The 19,607-nt window shown below is 46.2% G+C and overlaps 2 protein-coding genes across 5 annotated transcripts in view; both read right to left on the reverse strand.

Moving 5' to 3' along the window:
- Positions 1 to 9,533, reverse strand: part of LOC139175746 (uncharacterized) — a 30,738-nt gene extending 21,205 nt beyond the window's left edge. The window contains exon 1 of the mRNA XM_070766984.1: positions 9,157 to 9,533. Coding sequence (XP_070623085.1) covers positions 9,157 to 9,211 — 55 coding nt within the window. The 5' untranslated portion in view covers positions 9,212 to 9,533. The remainder of the gene's footprint in view (positions 1 to 9,156) is intronic.
- A 6,168-nt stretch (positions 9,534 to 15,701) lies between these two features.
- TBRG4 (transforming growth factor beta regulator 4) overlaps positions 15,702 to 19,607 on the reverse strand; it is a 32,761-nt gene continuing 28,855 nt past the window's right edge. For all 4 annotated transcript variants that reach the window (XM_070727224.1, XM_070727226.1, XM_070727225.1 and 1 more), the window contains exons 8-11: positions 18,691 to 18,936; positions 17,316 to 17,424; positions 16,156 to 16,270; positions 15,702 to 15,875 (exon numbers count right to left, since the gene is read on the reverse strand). In XM_070727224.1, the coding sequence (XP_070583325.1) occupies positions 15,774 to 15,875; positions 16,156 to 16,270; positions 17,316 to 17,424; positions 18,691 to 18,936 (572 nt within the window). In that variant the 3' untranslated portion in view covers positions 15,702 to 15,773. The remainder of the gene's footprint in view (positions 15,876 to 16,155; positions 16,271 to 17,315; positions 17,425 to 18,690; positions 18,937 to 19,607) is intronic.

A 19,607-nucleotide genomic window follows, 5' to 3' on the forward strand; every position in this document is an offset into this window, starting at 1 on the left:
TGAATCTCGGAATTGGAACTCAGCTCAGCTTCTTGAATTTCAACATGTAGTGCTCAATGGAACTAGCTTGTGTTGTATGTTTTTTAAATTAATGGGTTTTTATATATTTTTTAAATATTAGATTTGTTTATTGTACATTCTTTTACTATTGTTGTGAGCCGCACCGAGTTTATGGAGAGGGGTGGCATACAAATCTAATAAATAATAATAAATAACTACATCTACATGGAGGGAGTATGCAGTGTTTTTAATTTCAATTCCAGGGAGGATTTTGGAAAAGACAATCAAGCAACCAGTCAACTAACACCTACAAGCAAACAAAGTCATAACCAAAAGCCAACATGGGCTTGTTAAAAATAGATCATGCCAGACTAATCTTATAGCATTCTCTGAAAAAGTGACAAAATTAGTAGACCAGGGGAATGCTGTCAATGCAGTTTACTTAGACTTCAGTAAGGCTTTTGACAAAGTAGACCATAACCTACTACTAAATAAACTAGAAAAATGTGGGATGGACAGCAACATCTCCAGAAGGATTCAGAATTAGCTAACTAACTGCACTCAACATGTAGTGCTTAATGGAACTACATCTACATGGAGGGATGTATGCAGTGGAGGACCCCAAGGCTCTGTTTTAGGCCCAGTACTCTTCAACAACTTCATCAATGACTTGGTCGAGGGGATACATGGGGAACTTATCAAATTTGCAGATGACACCAAACTGGCAGGAATAGCCAATACTCTACAAAATAGGTGCAAAATACAGAAGGATCTTGATAAACCTGAACATTAGGTGCTATCTAACAAAATGAAATTCAATGGGGGAAAAAGTCAGTTTCTCCATTTAGGCAAGAAAAATAAAATGCACAGGTATAGTATATGTGGTACATTGCTCAACAGTAGTAACTGTGAGAGGGATCTTGGAGTCCGAGTGGACAACCATTGAAATAGGAGCCAGCCGTGTGCAGCAGCTGCCAAAAAAGCCAACACAGTTCTAGGCTGCATTGACAGAGGGATAAAATCAAGATCACGTGAAGTGTTAATACCACTTTATAAGGCCTTGATAAGGCCACACTTGGAATATTTGCATTCAGGTTTGGTTGCCACGATGCAAAACGGATATTGAGACTCTAGAAAAAGTGCAGAGAAGAGCAAGAAAGATATTAGAGGACTGGAGGCTAAAACCTATGAAGAATGGTTGCAGGAACTGGGCATGACTAGTTTAAGGAAAAGAAGGACCAGGGGAGACATGATAACATTCTTCCAGTATCTCAGGGGTTGCCACAAAGGAGGGAGGGAGTCAAGCTATTCTCCAAAGCACCTGAGGGTAGAACAAGAAGCAATGGGTGGAAACTAAACAAGGAGAGAAGCTTAGAACTAAGGAGAAATTTCCTAGCAGTCAGAACGGTTGATCAGTGGAACAGCTTGCCCATAGAGGTGGTGAATGCCCCAACACTCGAAGTTTTTAAGCAGATGTTGGATAACCATCTGTCTGAAGTAGCGTAGGGTTTCCTGCCTAAGCAGGAATTCCAGTAGGCCCGTTGGGCTGCCTATCACCCTCCTTTCCTGAAGCCTTGGAAGGGTGAAAAATGGCCCCACAGGTCTACCGGACGTTCGTTTCCAAACTTCCCGTAGGCCCATTGAATCCATTTTTCACCATCCACAGGCTCAGGAGGCTTTCCTGAAGCCTGAAGAGGGTGAAAACGGATTGCCTTTGCCTTCATGAAGGCCACACGCACCGCTGGAGCTGAAATAGGGCAATGCCTCACATACCTTCAGATATGGCTCCGCGTGCCACTTGTGGCACACGTGCCATAAATTTGCCATCACGGGCATATAAGATTTTCTGTGCTTGAGCAGTGGGCTTGGCTATAAAACATCCGAGGTTTCCTCCAACATTGTCATTCTATGATTCTCTACGGGTCTCCTGCTCAAGCAGTGACAATGCAGAGAGATAAATAATGTTTACACACCTTTGAAAAGTGACAATAAAACCTACAACAGACAACGTGGGGATTGTAACGTTCACCCTGTAGAAGAAATAGGGAGAAGAACTCGTAGCAGGCATCCAGGAACACCAAGCAGTGAGGAGACACAATGTGAAGCCCTTAATTGCGCAACCCATGGACAGATTCAACCTGGGGAACTCTGATCATCCAAGGTTTACTGTGATGGTGAACCTATGGCATGCGTGCTAGGTGGCACATGGAGGCATATCTGCAGGCATGTGCACTGTTGCCCTAGCTCAGCTCTAGCCCACATGTGCACATCAGCCAGCTGATTTTTGGCTTGCGCGGAGGCTCTGGAAGGGCCTTTTTGCCCCCCCTAGAGCCAAGAAAGCCCGTGGAGCCTGAGGAAGGTGAAAAATGAGCCTACCAGGGCCACTGGAATTTGGGGGACAGAGGAGAGGGGGATCGCATGCGTGCGTGGAGGGTGGGCCAGTGCAGGTGGGCACTCACATATGCACAAGAGTGTGGGGCAATTGGGGGCATTGAATTATGGGTGTGGGCACATACACATGCATAATAGTGTGCACACATGCGCTTTTCACACCCGAGGGAAAAAAGGTTCACCATCACTCTCCTAGAGTAAATTAAGTGCAAAAAGAAAGCAGGAACAAAGGCACTTTGGCACTTAGACAAAGCAGCCATCGACTGAGAGAAAAGCAACGTTTACCCACCATTGGAAAGAAAAGACAAAAAAGGAGAACAGAACAGCAATCCGTAACCAGATAAATTGAGATTAACAATAGAATTAATACCAGACCACAAATCCAATATTAATCAGACCAATCAGGGCAATTACAAGTCGTTCCCAACTTACAACCGTTCATTTAGTGACCAATGGAAGTTAGCGCCAAACAAAGTGACTTGCAACCAGTCTAAGGAAAGCGCTACAGCTCCTCAATTTCCCACCGTTCATTGTGACCATCTGAAATTAAAACGGCACCCCAAAAAAGTGACTTACAACCTTGCACTTAACAACAGTTATAACGTCATTGCAATCGCTTCATCCAAACTCAACCGACATTGGTTTACAGCGCTCGCTGCTCCCCGGCCGTAATAATAATAATAATAATAATAATAATAATTTATTAGATTTGTATGCCGCCCCTCTCCGAAGACTCGTAATTTGCGACCTTCCCAGCCAGCTTTCCGCAAGCGAAGTCAAAGGAAGAAGCTGGATTTGCTCAACGACCTTGCGATGTGCTCAATGACCATGGCCAAAGACGTGACTCACTTACCAGCACATGATACTCAAGGAAGTTTAATTTAGCTATCCCATATAGTAGTAGCCCATAGTGGTGTGGTGGCGTAGAGTTAGAGCTCTCGCCCCACAGTTAGGAAGCTCTGAGTTCAATCCTAGGCAGAGGCAGATATTTCTCTCTCTGCGCACACTGAGAATATATCTGCTGAAAAAACCCTCCGCTTTGGCGACTGGAAGGGCATCCGGTCAATAAACGCTCAGCTCCATTTAGTTGTCCAGATTCCATCCAGCAAGGATGGGGATGATGATACAGTAGCAGTCAATATATAAGGTTTTTGCTGAAGTTGGAATTATTTAGACATTTCCAGGAGAAGAAAGAAAGAATGAAAATATTTTAAAGAAAATTGCTTTGGTTTGGCCCCAGACTAAATGTTTCTAGCCTTTTAAAAATATTTTAATCAGTTTAGTTGTTTGTTTGTTTTCCATTTAATATGATTCCTAGCTGCCCTTTAATCTTTGCTTTGGAGATATCCAGGTTGGAAAGATGAGTGGCCATATAAATATTTTAAATCGATCGATTAAATTAAAGGGAGGGGGGACATTAACCCAGAGGAGCAGCTGTAAAATCGGGATTGCTTTTTAAAAATTTCCTGTTAATCTTCCCACCGGATCTTCTTCCTCCTGAGCTGCCCAAGCGTTTCCTGCGGGTGAGTAAAAAAATTAAAATATTCCAGGTTTTGGAAAAATTGCAACGCCTCTTTTCCTTGCATTTTTCTAGATTTGGGGGTGGGGTGGGGTTGTTATTCCAGAGTGTGACAAAAAAATAAACCCTGGAGAATGAAGATATTTTCGCATTAATCTGGCTGGAAGTTTTATTTCTGCCATAGTCATGAAAGCCGGCTGGGGAACTTTGGGCCAATCAGCTGGAGACAATGAGGTCTAGTCTCACCTTATGTAGGATAGCCAGATGGGTGACTCTGAGAGATCTCAGCCCATCCCACCTCAAAGGGTTGTAGTGGAGAAAATAGAATAAGGAAAATAGAATAAGGAAGAATTAGCCATGCCCTTTCTTTCTTTCTCTTTCTTTCTTTCTTTCTTTCTTTCTTTCTCTTCTTTCTCTTCTTTTCTTTTCTCTTTCCCCCTCCCTCCCATTCTTTTTCTTTTTTCTTTCTTTTTCTCTCTTTCCTTTTTTTCTTTCTTTTTCTTTCTTCCTTCTTCCCTCCCTCCTTTCTTCCTCTCTCTTTCTTTCTTTTTCTCCTTCCTTCCTTCCTTTCTTTCTTTCTTTCTTCCTTTCTTTTTTCTTTCTTTCTAATCTTCCTCCCTCCCTCTTTCTTTCCCTCTTTCTCCCTCCCTCCCATTCTTTTTCTTTTTTCTTTCTCTTCCTTCCTTCCTTCCTTCCTTCCTTCCTCTCTTTTCTCCAGAGTTTGCAAGAATTCAAATTACTGCCCCGGTAACCTTGTTCTTTTTTCTTGTGTTATGTCTGCCTGGGGCACTAGAACAGATTCCCATCCCACCCACCCCCCATCCCTGAAAAGAGAGGGAGAGGTATGTGTAAGAGAGGATAGATGATAAATAGAGATAAGAGAGATAGACACAGAGACAAGAGAGAGAGAAAGAGAGATTGAGGGAGGGAAGAAAGAAGTATGTGAGAGGATAGAGAGAGAGAGAGAGGGAGAGAGAAAGAGGAGGAGGTATGTGTAAGAGAGGATAAATGATAAACAGATAGACCAACAGAGGGAAAGAGAGTAAGTGAGTGAGAGAGAGAGAGAGAGAGAGAGAGAGAGAGAGAGAGAGAGAGAGAGAGTGAAATGAGAGAGAGGGGGAGAGAAGGATGGAGGGAGGGAGAGTTATGTGTAAGAGGGGAAAGGTGATAAATAGAGGCACAGAGAAAAATGAGAGAAAGATATTAAAGAAGGGATAGAGAGAATTATGTGAGAGGATAGATAGACAGACAGACAGATAGGAAAGAGAGAGGGAGAAGAGAGTGTAAGAGTAGATAGATGATGTAAGTGTGGATAGATGATAAACAGACAAAGTGAAAGAGAGAATGAAATGTGAGGTGGGGAAGGAGGGAGAGAGGGAGAGGATAGATGATAAATAGACAGATACACAGAGAAAATGAGAAAGATGTTGAAGAAGGAATAGAGAGAAGTGTGTGAGAGGATAGATGATTGATAGACAGACAGACAGACAAGAGAGGGTGGGAGAAATGTGTGTAAGATGATATAAGTGTGGGTATGTAAGCAGATAAACAGACAAAGCGAAAGAGAGAGAAAGAGAGAGAGTGAAATGAAAGAAAGAGGGAAGGAGAGAAGGGGAAAAACCCCTCAAACCTGCAACCTCCCTCCCCCCAGCGGGACTTTCCTGGGTTAGGAGGATGGGGAGGTGGGGGAGGTTAACCAGGTTTGACCCAGATCCTGATGGGGGGGTGGAACAGAGGAGGAGGGGATTATGGGGGGACTAATCCCTGTCTAAAACAGGATTTACCTGGAGGGTCAACCTGGCCAAAGGAAGGCCGGGAAAATGGCTTAGTAGTGTGACAGCTCGGCACTGCAGAGAAGGACAATTGCATCAGGGGGTACAAAGGGTTATGGGTTCTTGAGGGTGTGCGTGTGTTAATGTGTGTTGGAGTGGCTGTGTGGTTAGTGACACAACCTGCCTCCCTCCCTTCTTTCCTTTTTCCCTTTCCTTGCTTTTTCTTCCTTGCTTTCTCTCACTTGCTGTCTTGTCCTTCCTTCCTTCTTTTTTCTCCCTCCCTCCCTCCCTTCCTTCTTTCCTTCTTTCCTTCTTTCCTTCTTTCCTGCCTGTCTCTTTTTAAATTTCCCTTTCCTTCCTTTCTTACTTCTTTCTTTCTCTCTCGCTCTCTCTTTCTTTGTCTCTCTTTTTCTTTTTTCCTCTCTTCCTCATCCATTCCTCATACATCTCCTTCCTTTCCTTCCTTTCCTTTCTTCCTTTCTCCTTTCTTCCTTTTTCTTTCTTAATTTCTTCTCCCTTTTTCTTTTTCTTCTTTCTTCCTTTTCTTTCATTCATTCTTTCCTTTTCTTTTTTCTTAAATGCTTACGTCTTCCTCCCTCCCTTTCTCTTTCCTTCTTTGCTTCCTTTTTCTTTCTTAATTTCTCCTTCCTTTTTCTTTTTCTTTCTTCTTTCGTTCTTCTTTTCATTTCATTCATTCATTTCTTTTCTTTCTTAAATTCTTCCCTCTTCCTCCCTCTCCCCCTTCCTCCCTTCCTTCCTTCCCTTTTCTTTCTTAATTTCTCCTCCCTTTTTCTTCCTTTGTTCTTTTTCTTACTTCTTCCTCTCTCTCTCTCTCCCTTCCTTCCTCTTTTCTTTTTTTCTCCCTTCTTCCCTGCACTATGCTTGGCATTCTGACTTTTTGCTGCAAATGCTCTTATTACACAGCACAAAACAAGATTTTATTTACCCCACCTTCAGCCGGTCTTCAAATCTGCATAGTCAGAGAGAGGAGAAATCAAGGCCAGCTGTTCCCGGCTGTGGCCTTCCCCCCTCCCTCTGTGTGCTTGTGTGTGTGTGTGTGTGTGTGAGAGACAGAGAGAGAGAGAGAGAGAGAGAAAGAGAGAGAGAGAGAGAGAGAACTCCTAGGCCTTTCTGTTCATTGACCTTCCATGGGCAAGGCAGAGCATCCTTCATATACGATAGAAGAGAGAGAGAGAAAGAGAGAAATGGACAGATAAACAATAAATAGACAGATGATAAAGATAGGTAGATAGATAGATAGATAGATAGATAGATAGATAGATAGGTAGGTAGGTAGGTAGGTAGGTAGAAATGGGGAGACAAATATAGATAAATAATGGATGGATAGATAGATAGATAGATAGATAGATAGATAGATAGATAGATACAAAGAAAGAAAGGTAGGTAGGTAGGTAGGTATGTAGAAATGGGCAGACAAATATAGATAGATAATGGATGGATGGATAGATAGAAAGAAAGAAAGATAGATAGATAGATAGATAGATAGATAGATAGATAGAAACAGAGAGACAAATATAGATAGATAGGTAGGTAGGTAGATAGGTAGGTAGATTAGATCAATAGACAGACAGACAGACAGACAGACAGACAGACAGACAGATGAAAGATAAATAGATAGATTCGATAGATAGAGACAATTAGAGAGAGAGAGAGATGATAGACAGACAGACAGTGACAGATAATAGACAGAAAGAGAGGTAATAGCTAGCTAGATAGCTAGATAGACATTATATATCTATATATATAATCTAAATATAGATATATATATATAGCTATATAATATTTATAATATATTAATATACAGTATCAGTATTGTGAGGCTGAGAAAAAAATGGCAACCAATTTGGGAGCTATGCATGTCAAAGCCCCCCCTCTGAATTTTATTTGGGAGAGTCTGGATATCCTCCACCATTCAATGACCAAGCAAGCCAACCAACCTTGTATTTTTGAAAGCAAACATGGAGGGGTGGGGATTACAGAATTCCCAAAAAGTTTCTGTGCCTCCCCTTCCCTGAGGGAATTTGGGGTGGGGTCCCCCCCTTCCCTTTAGGGGCCTGGATAAGGTTCCTAAAGGGAAGACACGCCCCCCCCCGCCTCCCTCCTTTTATCTCTCCAAACACCCCACAGGCCTGAAAGAAAATGGGGAGGGGATTTCCTCCCCCTCAATATTTAATTTGTGGGGAGCAGGGGAGCCATTGTTTTGGGGGGCAAAGGGAGAGAATTGGGGGTACTCTTTCCAAGCTGAACATTGCAGCCACCCTCCCCACCTGCAATAAAGAGCAACAAAATAGATTTTGGGGGTGATTTTGCTAAGGAAACATTGCTCTGGAATTAATTGGGGAGGGGTCTGGATGGAATGTGAGAGAAGATTTGAGAGAGCGCAGAAGAAGAGGAAAGTAGTGGAGATTCAAAAAAGAGGGGGTGGGCCAAGCCTGGGCCCTTCTTTGTGTTTGCTTTGCCCCCCCCAAAAAAAAACTCACCCCAAAAAATGGGTGCTTGTCCCCCTGGCCCCCTGACCTTGGGGGAATGGGCCCTCCCTTACCCCCACACCCAAGGAGACTCCCGCCCGCCAAAGGACAAGCTCTCAGCACAAATTTCTCCAGGGTGAGGGAGACCCCCCCCCAGCCCCAATTCCATGTGGCCCATTCTTCCCTCACCTTGTCGGCAGGGTGGGGGTGAGGACAAGGCAGCAAGGCCTGCTTTCCCCAATGCCCAGATGAAGTGGGGGGGTCCCACTTGCCTCTGTAGGATTGTTAGCCCCCTTCCAGCATCCCTCCATCCCTCCGTCCATCCTTTTCTCATCTCTTTCTCTCTGTTATCATATCTCTCATCATCCGTCCATCCATGTCATCTCTCTCCCTCTTTCAGCTCTCTTTCTCTCTCTCTTTCTCATGTCTCTCTCCCCATCTCTCTCTACCATCCATCCATCATCTTCTCCTCTCTCTCAAACTATCTCATTTCTTCCTCCCTCTTTCTCTCTCTCCATCATATGTCCCATCTCTCTGTTTCTTTCTTTCCCTCCCTCCTTCCATCCTCTCTCATTTCTCTCTCATGCACACTCTTTCTCTGTTATCATCTATCATTTATCTATCTATGTCATCTCTCTCCCTCTCTCTCCATTTCCCTCTTTCAACTCTTTATCCCCTCTCTTTTTCTCATGTCTCTCTCCCCATTTATCTCTATCATCCATCCTTCCATCCATCATCTTTCTCCACTCTCTCTCATCTCTCCCCTCCTTCGCTTTCTCTCTCTCCCCCCCTTTCATATCTCCCATCTCTCTATTTCTCTCTCTCCCTCCCTTCCTCCTTCCATCCTTCTCTCACCTCTCTTTTTCTGTGATCACATCTCTCTATCATCCATCCATCCATCCATCATCTATCTCCACTCTCAAACTATCTTTCATTTCTCCCCTCCCTCCCTCCCTCTGGGGGGTGGGTGGGGGGCGAGGCTCACCTGGCTCCATCGGCGGCGCCTGAGGGGCTTGGCGACCCGCTGCCTCCCCAGGCATGACGAGGGGCGCTTCCGAGACACCCCCTCTCCTTCTTTCCACCAGCCGGCTAGTTTTCTCGGGCGGGGGTCCTCCGGCCGGCCGGCTGGGGGAGATTTGGGGGGGGCGGAGAGAAGGGGAGTTGTTTCTGCGCAGCCGGCTGGGAGGAAGAAGGGGGGGGGATGAAGAGGAGGGGGGCAGGAGGGAGGGGGGCGGCCCAGGAGCCCACCGAGCCTGCGCGGTAGCGAGAAGGGCTCGTTTAGTGGGCTGGGGGGGCGGGGGGCGCTAGGATGCCGACCCAGGATGGGAAGCCTGGCTGGGATGCGGAGCGCTCCGTCATCCCGGCTGATGTCAGCGGCGGCGGAGCTTCTTCGGGTCCAGCCCTCCTCCCCCTCCCCGTGGGGGGGGGAGGAAAGTGAGGGGGGGCGTGTGCCAGGCACTGCAGAGAGCGAAGGAGGGGGGGGAGGAGAGAGGAGGGGGGGGCAGTTGGCTGCTGAGGCTGGACCGTTGCATCATACTGTCTGCGGCGGTGACGGCGGAGCAAGAGTAGCGGTGGGGGCCGTTTGAACCCCGGAAAAAAAAATAGGGGTGCGAGGGAGCAGCCAAGGAGGGAGGGGCGCCCCCGGGGGAAAAATTGGGGTGCAGGCTGACTCAGCAAGACAGAGCTGGTGCTCCACAAAAAAGAGGGGGTGCAAGACAGCAGCAAAAGCAGCAGTAGAGGAGATCCTGCACCCCACAAAAAAGGGGGTGCAAGACTCAGCTGCAGAGATTCCACTCGGGTCACCCCCCAAAAAGTTTTTTTTTTTGGCAAGACATTTAGAGTGCGGTATCACCCTGTAAAAATGCCCACCAGAGGCAGGGGAGAAGGTCCCCCTTGGTGGGGGAGAGCATAGGGGGGGAGCTTTCTGGGTTTTGGGGGTGACAGGGGTCCCCCAAAAGATCAGCTCCCCAACTGCTTCTTCCCAGAAAGGGAGATTTGAGGAGAGATGCGTCACAACATTGCTGCAAGGTGGGCCAAGGAACGAAGAGGCCGATGTGTCTGTTTGGGGTCCAACATGCAACGGTGATCCCCCCCTTTTATTATTTGGTGTGGGGGGCTTGTCTCCTGTTTCCCCCCCCCCAAAAAAAAATTCCCAAGAAGGCAATCCTGCAACAGGCAGAAAATCAAAGGAGACTTAACGGTCAGTCCTCGATTTAAATGCATTTTATTTTTAATTTTATTTATTCGACTTCTATGCTGCCCAATCCCGAAGGACTCTTGGTGGTCTTACAATAATAATAATATAAATAATAATAATACAAAACAATAAAAGCAAGTCAAACATAATCTAAAACTATAAAACCTTGTAAGAAACCCATTAGTTATAAAACAGTCAAATCCCATACACACACGACATTCATAAATGGGCCGTTTTAGTGACCTTTCCAACTGTCCTAAAGAAAAAAGGGGGGGTCATTTTCCTCATTTAAAGACCGTGGCAGCATATCCCCCCCCCCCGTCACGATTGGCATGCGGACAGCTCGGCCACTGACTCATAGTTATGACGGTCGCAGTGTCCTGGAGTCCCGCGTGCAATATCAGGGGGGAAGGAGCCTAATTTGCTGAACAGCTGTGTGCAAGGATTCACTTAAGAACGGTGGCAACCAAGGTCGTTCAGTGGGACAAGGCTCCCTTAACAAACTTTCCTGCTTAGCAAACAGGAAGTTGGGGTTCAAGTGTGATCGTAAGTCGAGGACTGCAGACCAAAAAAGCCTTGTTTGTTTTTGCTTCTCTACTTAGTTTGATATTTGGATCTCCTGATGGCCTCTCATCCAGGGATGAAAATACCACAGGTAGATCTAATTTTGTACATTGAAGTTGGACCAGTGCTGCCCCCTGCTGTAGGGAAGATTAAACTCTTTATTAATTACGGCTCCTTTCCTTGAGGCAGCGTTGTAAATTTCGGGGCTGGGGGGGGGGGGCTGGATGACCTCTTCGTGTCTCTAGATGGGATGGTCCAGAACTGGAAAAAAATTGTGAGAAAATGGGGTTTTGGTCTTGGAGCTTTTGTGAGGCTTTGTTGGTTGCCAGCTCCTCACTTGTTACTGTGTGCCTCCGTGGGTCTCTCTCTCTCTCCCTCTCTCTCACACACACATTCATTCATTCTCTCTCTTTTTTTCTCTCTCTCTCATTCTCTTCCCTCTCACACACATTTTCTCTCTCTCTCTCATTTTTCCTCTCATTCTCTCTCTCTCTCATTCTCTTTCTCTCTCCCTCTCGTGTGTGTCTCTCTCTCTCTGTACCAATATATTTGTCATTTTTCTGTGTGTTTTATTTCTTTGTATGTAAATTTGTGTGTCTCTCAGGTTCTCGGAGTATGTTTCTGTATTTTATCCATCCATCTAGTTAGCTGGCTAATCTATCATCTCTGCGTCCATCCAGCAACTTTCTACAGATTTCTCTCTGTGTCTCTCTCTCTGTCTGTTTCTGCCTGTCTCTCTGTCTCTCTCTCTCACACATCTGGAAACCATTTTAGGCTTTTTACCTTCAGGGCCACCACCACACTTAGTGCTGTGGGACACTGGGAGGGGGAGATTGCAGGAAGTTGCAAGGGTATCTAGCGATAATAACATTCATTTTCTCCGAGAGTCAAGGTCACTCTGCCCTGCAGCTGGTGTGGTGTGACTGGGAGGCATCTCCAGTTGGGTGGTGCCTTGATTGGACCATGTGATGATGGACATGTGGTGGGTGCTGGGGCGGGGGCTTGGGCTTTCTTTTGGGTGGGGAGAAAACCCGGAAACTTTCAGATTCGGGTTTTCCCAGGTGTGCCAATATGAAATCTCTACCAGAGTCCAGCAGGAGTTGGGCAGCTGGTAAATCAAATAAATTAAATTGCTAAAATGGAACTTTTAGGAATGCCTAGCCTCTTCGAGTTTCCTTTCCTTTGGGGTGTTTCTTGCCACACACATACACACACACACACACACTTGCTCTCTCCTCTCTCACTCTCTTATCTCCCTCCCTCCCTTTCTCTCTCCCCTCTCCCCCTTTCTGTCTCTCATCTTTCTCCCTCCGTCTCTTATCATTCTCTCCCTTCCTCCCTTCCTCTCCTCTCTCTCCCTTTCTCTCTCATCTCTCTCCCTCCCTCCATCTCTCATCTCTCTCCTCGTCTCTTATCGTTCCCTCCCTCTTTCTCTCTCATCTTTCTGTCTCTTATTATCTCCCTCCCTTCCACTCCCTTTATCTGCCTTTCATCTCCCTTCCTCCCCCTTCCTCTCATCTCTCCCTCCCTCTCCCTTTCTCTCTTATCTCTCCTTCCATCTTTTTCATCTCTCTCCCTTTCTCTCATCTCTCCCTCCCTACCTCCATTTCTCATATCTCCGTCTTATCACCCCCTCCCTCCCTCTCTTTCTCATATATCTTATTATCACCGTCCCTCTCCCTTTTTTTGCCTCTCATCTCTCCACTTCTTTCGTCTCTCCCTCCCTCCCTCCCTTTCTGTCTCTTATCTCTCCCTCCCTCTCTTATCTCTCCCTCCCTCCTTCCCTTCTCTCATCCCTCTCCCTTCCTCCTTTCTCTCATCTCTCTCTCTCTCATCCCTCCAACCATCCATCCATCCATCTCCTGCATTCTGAAAGTTTGAAAAAACATCGTTAACCCGAAAAAGACAAAACATAAATTAATCCCTCTGGACTGTCGTGGTCAGAAACTCTTCCCGCAGTCCTTTTCCACGTCTTAAGTGCCCCCCCCCCCCCATAAAAGGAGTCAGCACTGCAAAAGATGGTTTAGTCCCAGTTCCCGTCAGCCTGGGATGCCATTTAAGAAAGCTGGACAAAGGGTGGTGGCTTGCAAAAAATGACCCTTGGGCGCGTGACTGCCGTGTTTCACCCTCGTGACGCCGTGCGTGTCAGGACACGGGACCCCGGGAGGAAGCATCCCATTGGCCTTTGCGAGTGTCATCACCAGGCGGTTGCTATGGAAACTGCCTCCTGGTCCTCCTGCCTTTTATCTCCATGGTGACAGGCCTGGTTAGGGATGGCAGCTGAGGAGGGAGGATAACAATGGTTGTGCGTTGCCATCTTTTTGTGTGGTGGTGGTGGAAACGAGGGTTGTATTTTGAGGGGGGGTGTTGCATAGTTTGGAGAGGGACACAGGTTTTGAGGGGGGGTGTAGCAGGAGGGATTGTGCAGGGACCTTCTCCTCTGAACCAGGTCTTGGATCGAATCCCATATGAAACCATGGTTTGCCTAATACAGCATCCCCACAGAGATACAACAACAACAACAACAGAGTTGGAAGGGACCTTGGAGGTCGTCTAGTCCAACCCCCTGCTTAGGCAGGAAATCCTAAAAAAATAATTGAGTTTCTTCTCTCCAATTTTCCACAAATTTGGCACATTCCAGATCTGCACCTCCATAACTGTCTGGTTTGGTGCTGCAACCCAACAGGACCGACACAGACTTCAGAGGAGAATCAGAACTGCAGAAAACACAATGGCTGCCAACCTGCCTTCCATTGAGGACCTGTATACTGCACGAGTCAAAAAGAGGGCAGGAAAATATTTACTGACCCCTCACATCCTGGACACAAATTGTTTCAACTCCTACCCTCAAAACGTCTCTACAGAGCACTGCACACCAAGACAACTAGACACAAGAACAGTTTTTTCCTGAACGCCATCACTCTGCTAAACAAATAATTCCCTCAACACTGTCAGACTTTCTACTAAATCTGCACTTCTATTCTACTAGTTTTTCTCATCATTCCTATCACCCATTTCCTCCCATGTTGACTGTATGACTGTAACTTGTTGCGTATATCCTAAGATTTTTATTAATATCGCTTCTTCATTGCTTATTTGACCCCTGTGACAATCATTAATTGTTGTACCACATGATTCTTGACAAATTTATATTTTATTTTATGTACGCTGAGAGCATCTGCACTAAAGACAAATTCCTTGTGTGTCCAATCACACTTGGCCAATAAAATTCTATTCTATTCTATTCTATTTATGTTCAAATTGTAACATAAGTGAATTTGAACTCGGAGCCTTTTGGCCACAAAGGCCAAACAAGTAGGATAGTTCTCAATGTACGACCGCAACGGACCCAAAGTTTCAGCTGCTAAGCGAGACGGTTGTTCAAAGTGAATTTTGTCCCAAGTTAGAACCTTTCTTGGCCCAGTTGTTAAGTGAATCATGGAGAGGGGCGGCATACAAATCTAAGTAATAAATAAAATAAATAAATAAATGCTGACATTATGCAAATCTGTCGCAAAACAGGGGATCACATGACCCTTCCGACCATTGCAAATACGAGTTGGTTGCCAAGTGTCGGAGTTTGGATCACAACACCACGGGGACGCTGCGACGGTCGTGTGAAACACAGCCCTAAGTCCCTGCAACCGTCATAAATGTGAGTCAGTGGCCAAGCATTCCAAATCCAGGGATTTCTAGACTTAACAACAGTTTGTTTAGCGACTGTTCCAAGTTACAACGGCGCTGAGAAAAGGGACCGAGGGCCATTGTTTACACTTAATGACCGTTGTAAATTCAGACGCTTGGTAACTGGCTCCACTTTATGATGGTTAAAGCGCAACCCGTCCTCCTGCGATCCCCTCTTAGTGACCAAAATCGATAAACGACCATGTGCCACCCTTTAAAAAAAGTGTGACTCTCTTAACGACCATGGCAAGAAAACGTCATAAAAGGGAGCAAGATTCACTCTAAGAAACATCTTGCTTAGGAACCAAAATTTGAAAACTCCGCAACAGTTGTAAGAGGAGGAGTAAGTGTCATGTTCCGGCTGCTGAACACCGCAAATTTTGTGAACATGGTAGTGTAAGGAGTGGTGCTAAGTCTCACTCACTCTCTCTCTTTTTTACAGGCATGAGTATATTAATTTTGGTCACTAGACGGATGGTCATAAGTCGAGGACGGTCTCACCATCCCCTCCTCCTCCTCCTGAGACCCCGAGAAGACCCCCACCCCATTTAAAAAACCCTGAAATTCTGGAGACCTCACCTACAAAAAGGTATTGACAAAATTGAAGGGGTCCAAAGACGGGCTACAAGAATGGTGGAAGGTCTGAAGCATAAAACGTATCAGGAAAGACTTCATGGACTCAATCTGTATAGTCTGGAGGACAGAAGGGAAAGGGGGGACATGATCGAAACATTTAGATATATTAAAGGGTTAAATAAGGTCCAGGAGGGAAGTGTTTTTAATAGGAAAGTGAACACAAGAACAAGGGGACACAATCTGAAGTTAGTTGGGGGAAAGATCGGAGGCAACGTGAGAAAATATTATTTTACTGAAAGAGTAGTAGATGCTTGGAACAAACTTCCAGCAGACGTGGTTGGTCAATCCACAGTAACTGAATGTAAACATGCCTGGGATAAACATAGATCCATCCTAAGATAAAACACAGGAAACTGTACAAGGGCAGACTAGATGGACCAGGAGGTCTTTTTCTGCCGTCAATCTTCTATGTTTCTATGAAATCCAGGAAGACCAGAAAGAGAAGCCAATTCTGTACAAAATAATCATTTAATTCCACGCGACTTCACATTTACTCGCACTTTGCACCCGGTTGCAACGTTCTAGTCCGCTAAATCTTTGGCGAGGGCTTTCTGCATCTTGTCTTTCAGGTATTGGGTCTTCTTCCACTCCGTGTTCAGGTTGAACCATTCGTGGTAAGGAACCTGGGGAGGGAAAGGGAGGAGATTCGGATTCCCAGGAAGACGGAGAGGAATCAAGAGTGTGGGAAGAGACACCTTGGAGGTCATCTCACCCAGCCCCCTGCTCGAGGAGATCCCTACCATTATCCTTTAGTGCCATTCCAAGTTAGAAAAATAAAAGGCCTTGGGATGGATCAAAGTTCAGATCCTCAACACTGAATTCCGTCTCAGGGCCGCGCCGCCTCCCTTTGCAACCTTTTGACGAGCCCCTTCAAGGGGAGCGACAGATTTGTGGGCGACTCACCTCGACGATGACGAAGCCAGCGGTTTGGAGGTGCCGTCGCTGTAGAACGAAGCGGCCCAGAAGGTCTTTGCTCCGGCTGCTAAAGTTGGGAAACTCCCAAAGGAGGAAAGCCAGCCTGAAGGGAGGGAACGAACGAAAAGAGAAGGAAAGAAGGGAGGAAGAGAAGGAAGGGAAAGTAGGAAGGGAAGAAAATAGAAGGGAGGGGGGGAACCAAAAGAGAAGAAAGGAAGGAGGGAGGGAAGGGAGGGTGGGAGGGAATGAACCAACAAATGAACAAATGAATGAAAAGAAGGAAAAAAGGGAGAGAGGGAAGAAGGGAGGAACGAAGAAAGGAAAGTAGGAAGGAAGGTAGGAAAAGAGAAGGAGGGAGGGAGGAAACAAACAAATGAACAGATGAATGAAAAGAGAAGGGGGAGAGGGAGGAAGAAAGGAAAGTAGGAAAGAAGGAAAAGAGAAGGAAGGGAGGGAGGAAACAAAAGGAGAAGGAAGGAAAGGGAGGCAGGGAACGAATGAACAAAAAGAGAAGGAAAGAAGAGGGGGGAAAGGGAGGTGGAAGGGAGGGAGGAAGGAAGAAATAATAAGTAGGCAGGTAGGCAGGAAGGAAGGATAAAATGGAAAAAAGAAGGAAAGAAAGAAGAAGATGGAGGGAGGGAGCACAATTGAAGAAAGGAAAGAAGGAAGGGAAAAGAAGGAAGGGAGGGAGGACAAAGCAGAAAGCACAGAAACAAAGATGGAAGGATGGAAGGGAGGGAGAAAAGAGAGGGAAGGGGGGAAAGGGAGGGAAGGTAGACAGGAGGGAAGGAGGGAGGGAGCAGGAAGAAAGAAAAGGGAGGGAGGGGGGACAAAGAAGGAAGAATGAAAGGAAGACAGATGAAAGAAGCAAGCAAACAAGCAGGAAAGGAAGCAAGAAAAAGTGGAAGAGAAGAAAAAAGGAATGGGAGGAAGGAGAAAAAGAAAATTAAAGCAGACCTAAAAGAAGAGTGTGTATATACTGTATACAGGAAGCCAATTCCTCCTCCCTTTTAGCATTGATGCTGTAACCTAGTTGGGTCACAAGACGTCTACAAGTTCCCTTTCATTACCTGGTTATCTCTGCAGGGCGGAGGGTATCAACTCCTCTCCCCCCTTCCCATGTTGCCCACCTGCAGGGAGGGTCTCACCTTCTCACCCCCAACGCCGAAGATTCTTTGGACAGCTGGTCCACGGATAAAGTGTCACTTTTGGCCACGGGGAGCGGGTTGTTTTCAGTGTCTACAAGTATCTCGGCATCTACAAAGAGAGGAGAACGGCTTGATTCCTCCTCGTCCCCCTTCTACAGGAAGTCCCCAAGTTACGACGATGAGGGAGCCCCAGAATTTATGTCGCTAAGCGAGACATTGGCTAAGGCGCTTTTGCCCCATTTTACGACCTGCCTGGGCCCAGCTGTTAAGCGGATCCCTAACAGTTATTCTTGGGAATCTGTCTTCCCCATTCGCAAAGGGAATTGTGTGGCTCCCGGGACGCTGTTAACGGTCATAAATAGCGATGGTAGCTCCTTAAATGTTAAACGTTGTATGTACTGTTTGTCTTGAAGAAAAATAATAAAAACATGTTAAAAAAGAAAGAAAGTGGATGCATAGGTATTTAAAAGTCATGATTTGTTCAATATTGTAGGTCTGTCATTAACCATCCCCTTAATTGAGTGCTTGAAACACTGGAGAACATTAAAGCCTTTCAAAAAAGAAAAAAATATGAACCAGTTGATGAGCAGTCGGAATTCAGATCACGCAGACGTGGGGGACGGTCGTAAGTGTGTGAAAAAACTCTCCTAAGTTGCTGTTTTCAGTAGCTTCACTAAATGAAGATTGGTAAGTCATGTCAGTTGCCCGAATTCGGAGCATATGAGTGGGATGACAGTCGTAAGTGTGAGGACTTTCCCAGAATCCCTTATTTGTGACCATCGTAACTTCAAACAGTCACTAAACGAACGGTGTTAAGTCAAAGGGCGACCTGTAAATGGCAGCCAATGTTCCCTCTCATTTTTTTTCGGTGTGGGCGGAAAAGTATAATGTCTCTGCGGCACATTTTCATGCCTGGGTGTGGATCGGTTAGAAACCCGGTCGTTAAGTGAACCTGGCTTCTCTCCTTCCCTCCCCCATTGTCTTTGCTTGTGAGACGGTCGCAAAAGGGGGTCACGTGACCTCAGGACACACAGCAACAGTCATAAATATGAAACGGCAGCCAAATTCCGAGCTCTTATTTCTTTCCCAATGGGTTTGCACGCATTATTTGCTTGTGCATTGATTGCTTCTACTTACCAACTTTTCTACTTAAGAACGTGGCCACGGAACGAATCCAGTCCTTAAGTGGAGGTGCCACTGTGCTTAAATATCTGAACTGAACCAAACTGATGGGTTGGAGATTCACTTAACGACCTGGGGGAGGGGGAGAAAGGTCGGAAGGGACGAGCAAGGTCTCGCCTAGTGATGGACCTTTGGGGCTCAATCGTGTTCATGAGGACTAGCTTCTTTCGCACATTCACTTATGGGTCCTCACCGAGCTTCCAGCCGAAGGGGGTGTGCACATCGAAACGGACCTTTGTTTCATCACCGGCCACCTTGATGAGGGCGGCGTTGACCTCGGTCTGGAGAGACGTGGGCGTCCGGTCCACCCCCAAATCCTGGAGGGTCAGCTTGTCCGGCGGTAGGAAGGGCCCGTCGTAACCTGGGGACTCCAGCTGGGCCGTGGTGTTGATGTGCATGAGTTTGAGCCAGGAATTCTGACGGACGGGGGTCCAATTCCCTGCAGCGACGCGAGAGGAGGGAGAAGAATCTGAAGGGCAGGAAGGGAGCGTGGAGGTCATCTTCCCTGACCCCCCCACCCCCACCTGAGCTTGAGCAGAGGGAGCGGAGGAAAAATACATGGGGGCAGGCGGGGTGTCCTGAATGCAGGCTTTTCTTTCTCTATTTCGATTTCTCTCTCATTTCCTTCCTTCCTCTCTTCTCTCCTTTTCCATTTCTTCTTTCCTTCCTTCCTTCTTTCCTTCCTTCTTTTCCCTTCCCTTCCTTCTCCTACGTCCATTTCTCTATTCTTCCTTCTCTCTCTCCGTTGCCTTCCTTCCTCTCTTTCCATTTGTCTTCCCATTTTCCTTCCTTCCAGTTCTCCCTCTCATTCTCTATTTCTATTTTTCTCTCATTTCCTTCCTCTCTTCTCTCCTTTTCCATTTCTCTTTCATTCCCTCTTCTTTCCTTCCTTTTTTCTCCCCTTCCTTCTCCTACGTCCATTTCTCTATTCTTCCTTCTCTCTTCATGGGCTTCCTTCCTCTCTCTTTCCATTTGTCTTCCCATTTGTCTTCCTTCCTTTTCAATTTCTATCTATTCTCTTTGCAATTCTTTCTCTTTCTCCTTTCCATTCCCCCTTCCTTCCTTCCTTCCTTCCATCCTTTCTTTCCCTCCATTCCTTTCCTTCTCCTT

This window comes from Erythrolamprus reginae, chromosome Z (genome assembly GCF_031021105.1).
Source record: "Erythrolamprus reginae isolate rEryReg1 chromosome Z, rEryReg1.hap1, whole genome shotgun sequence".
In the NCBI taxonomy this organism is placed as follows: Eukaryota; Metazoa; Chordata; class Lepidosauria; order Squamata; family Dipsadidae; genus Erythrolamprus; species Erythrolamprus reginae.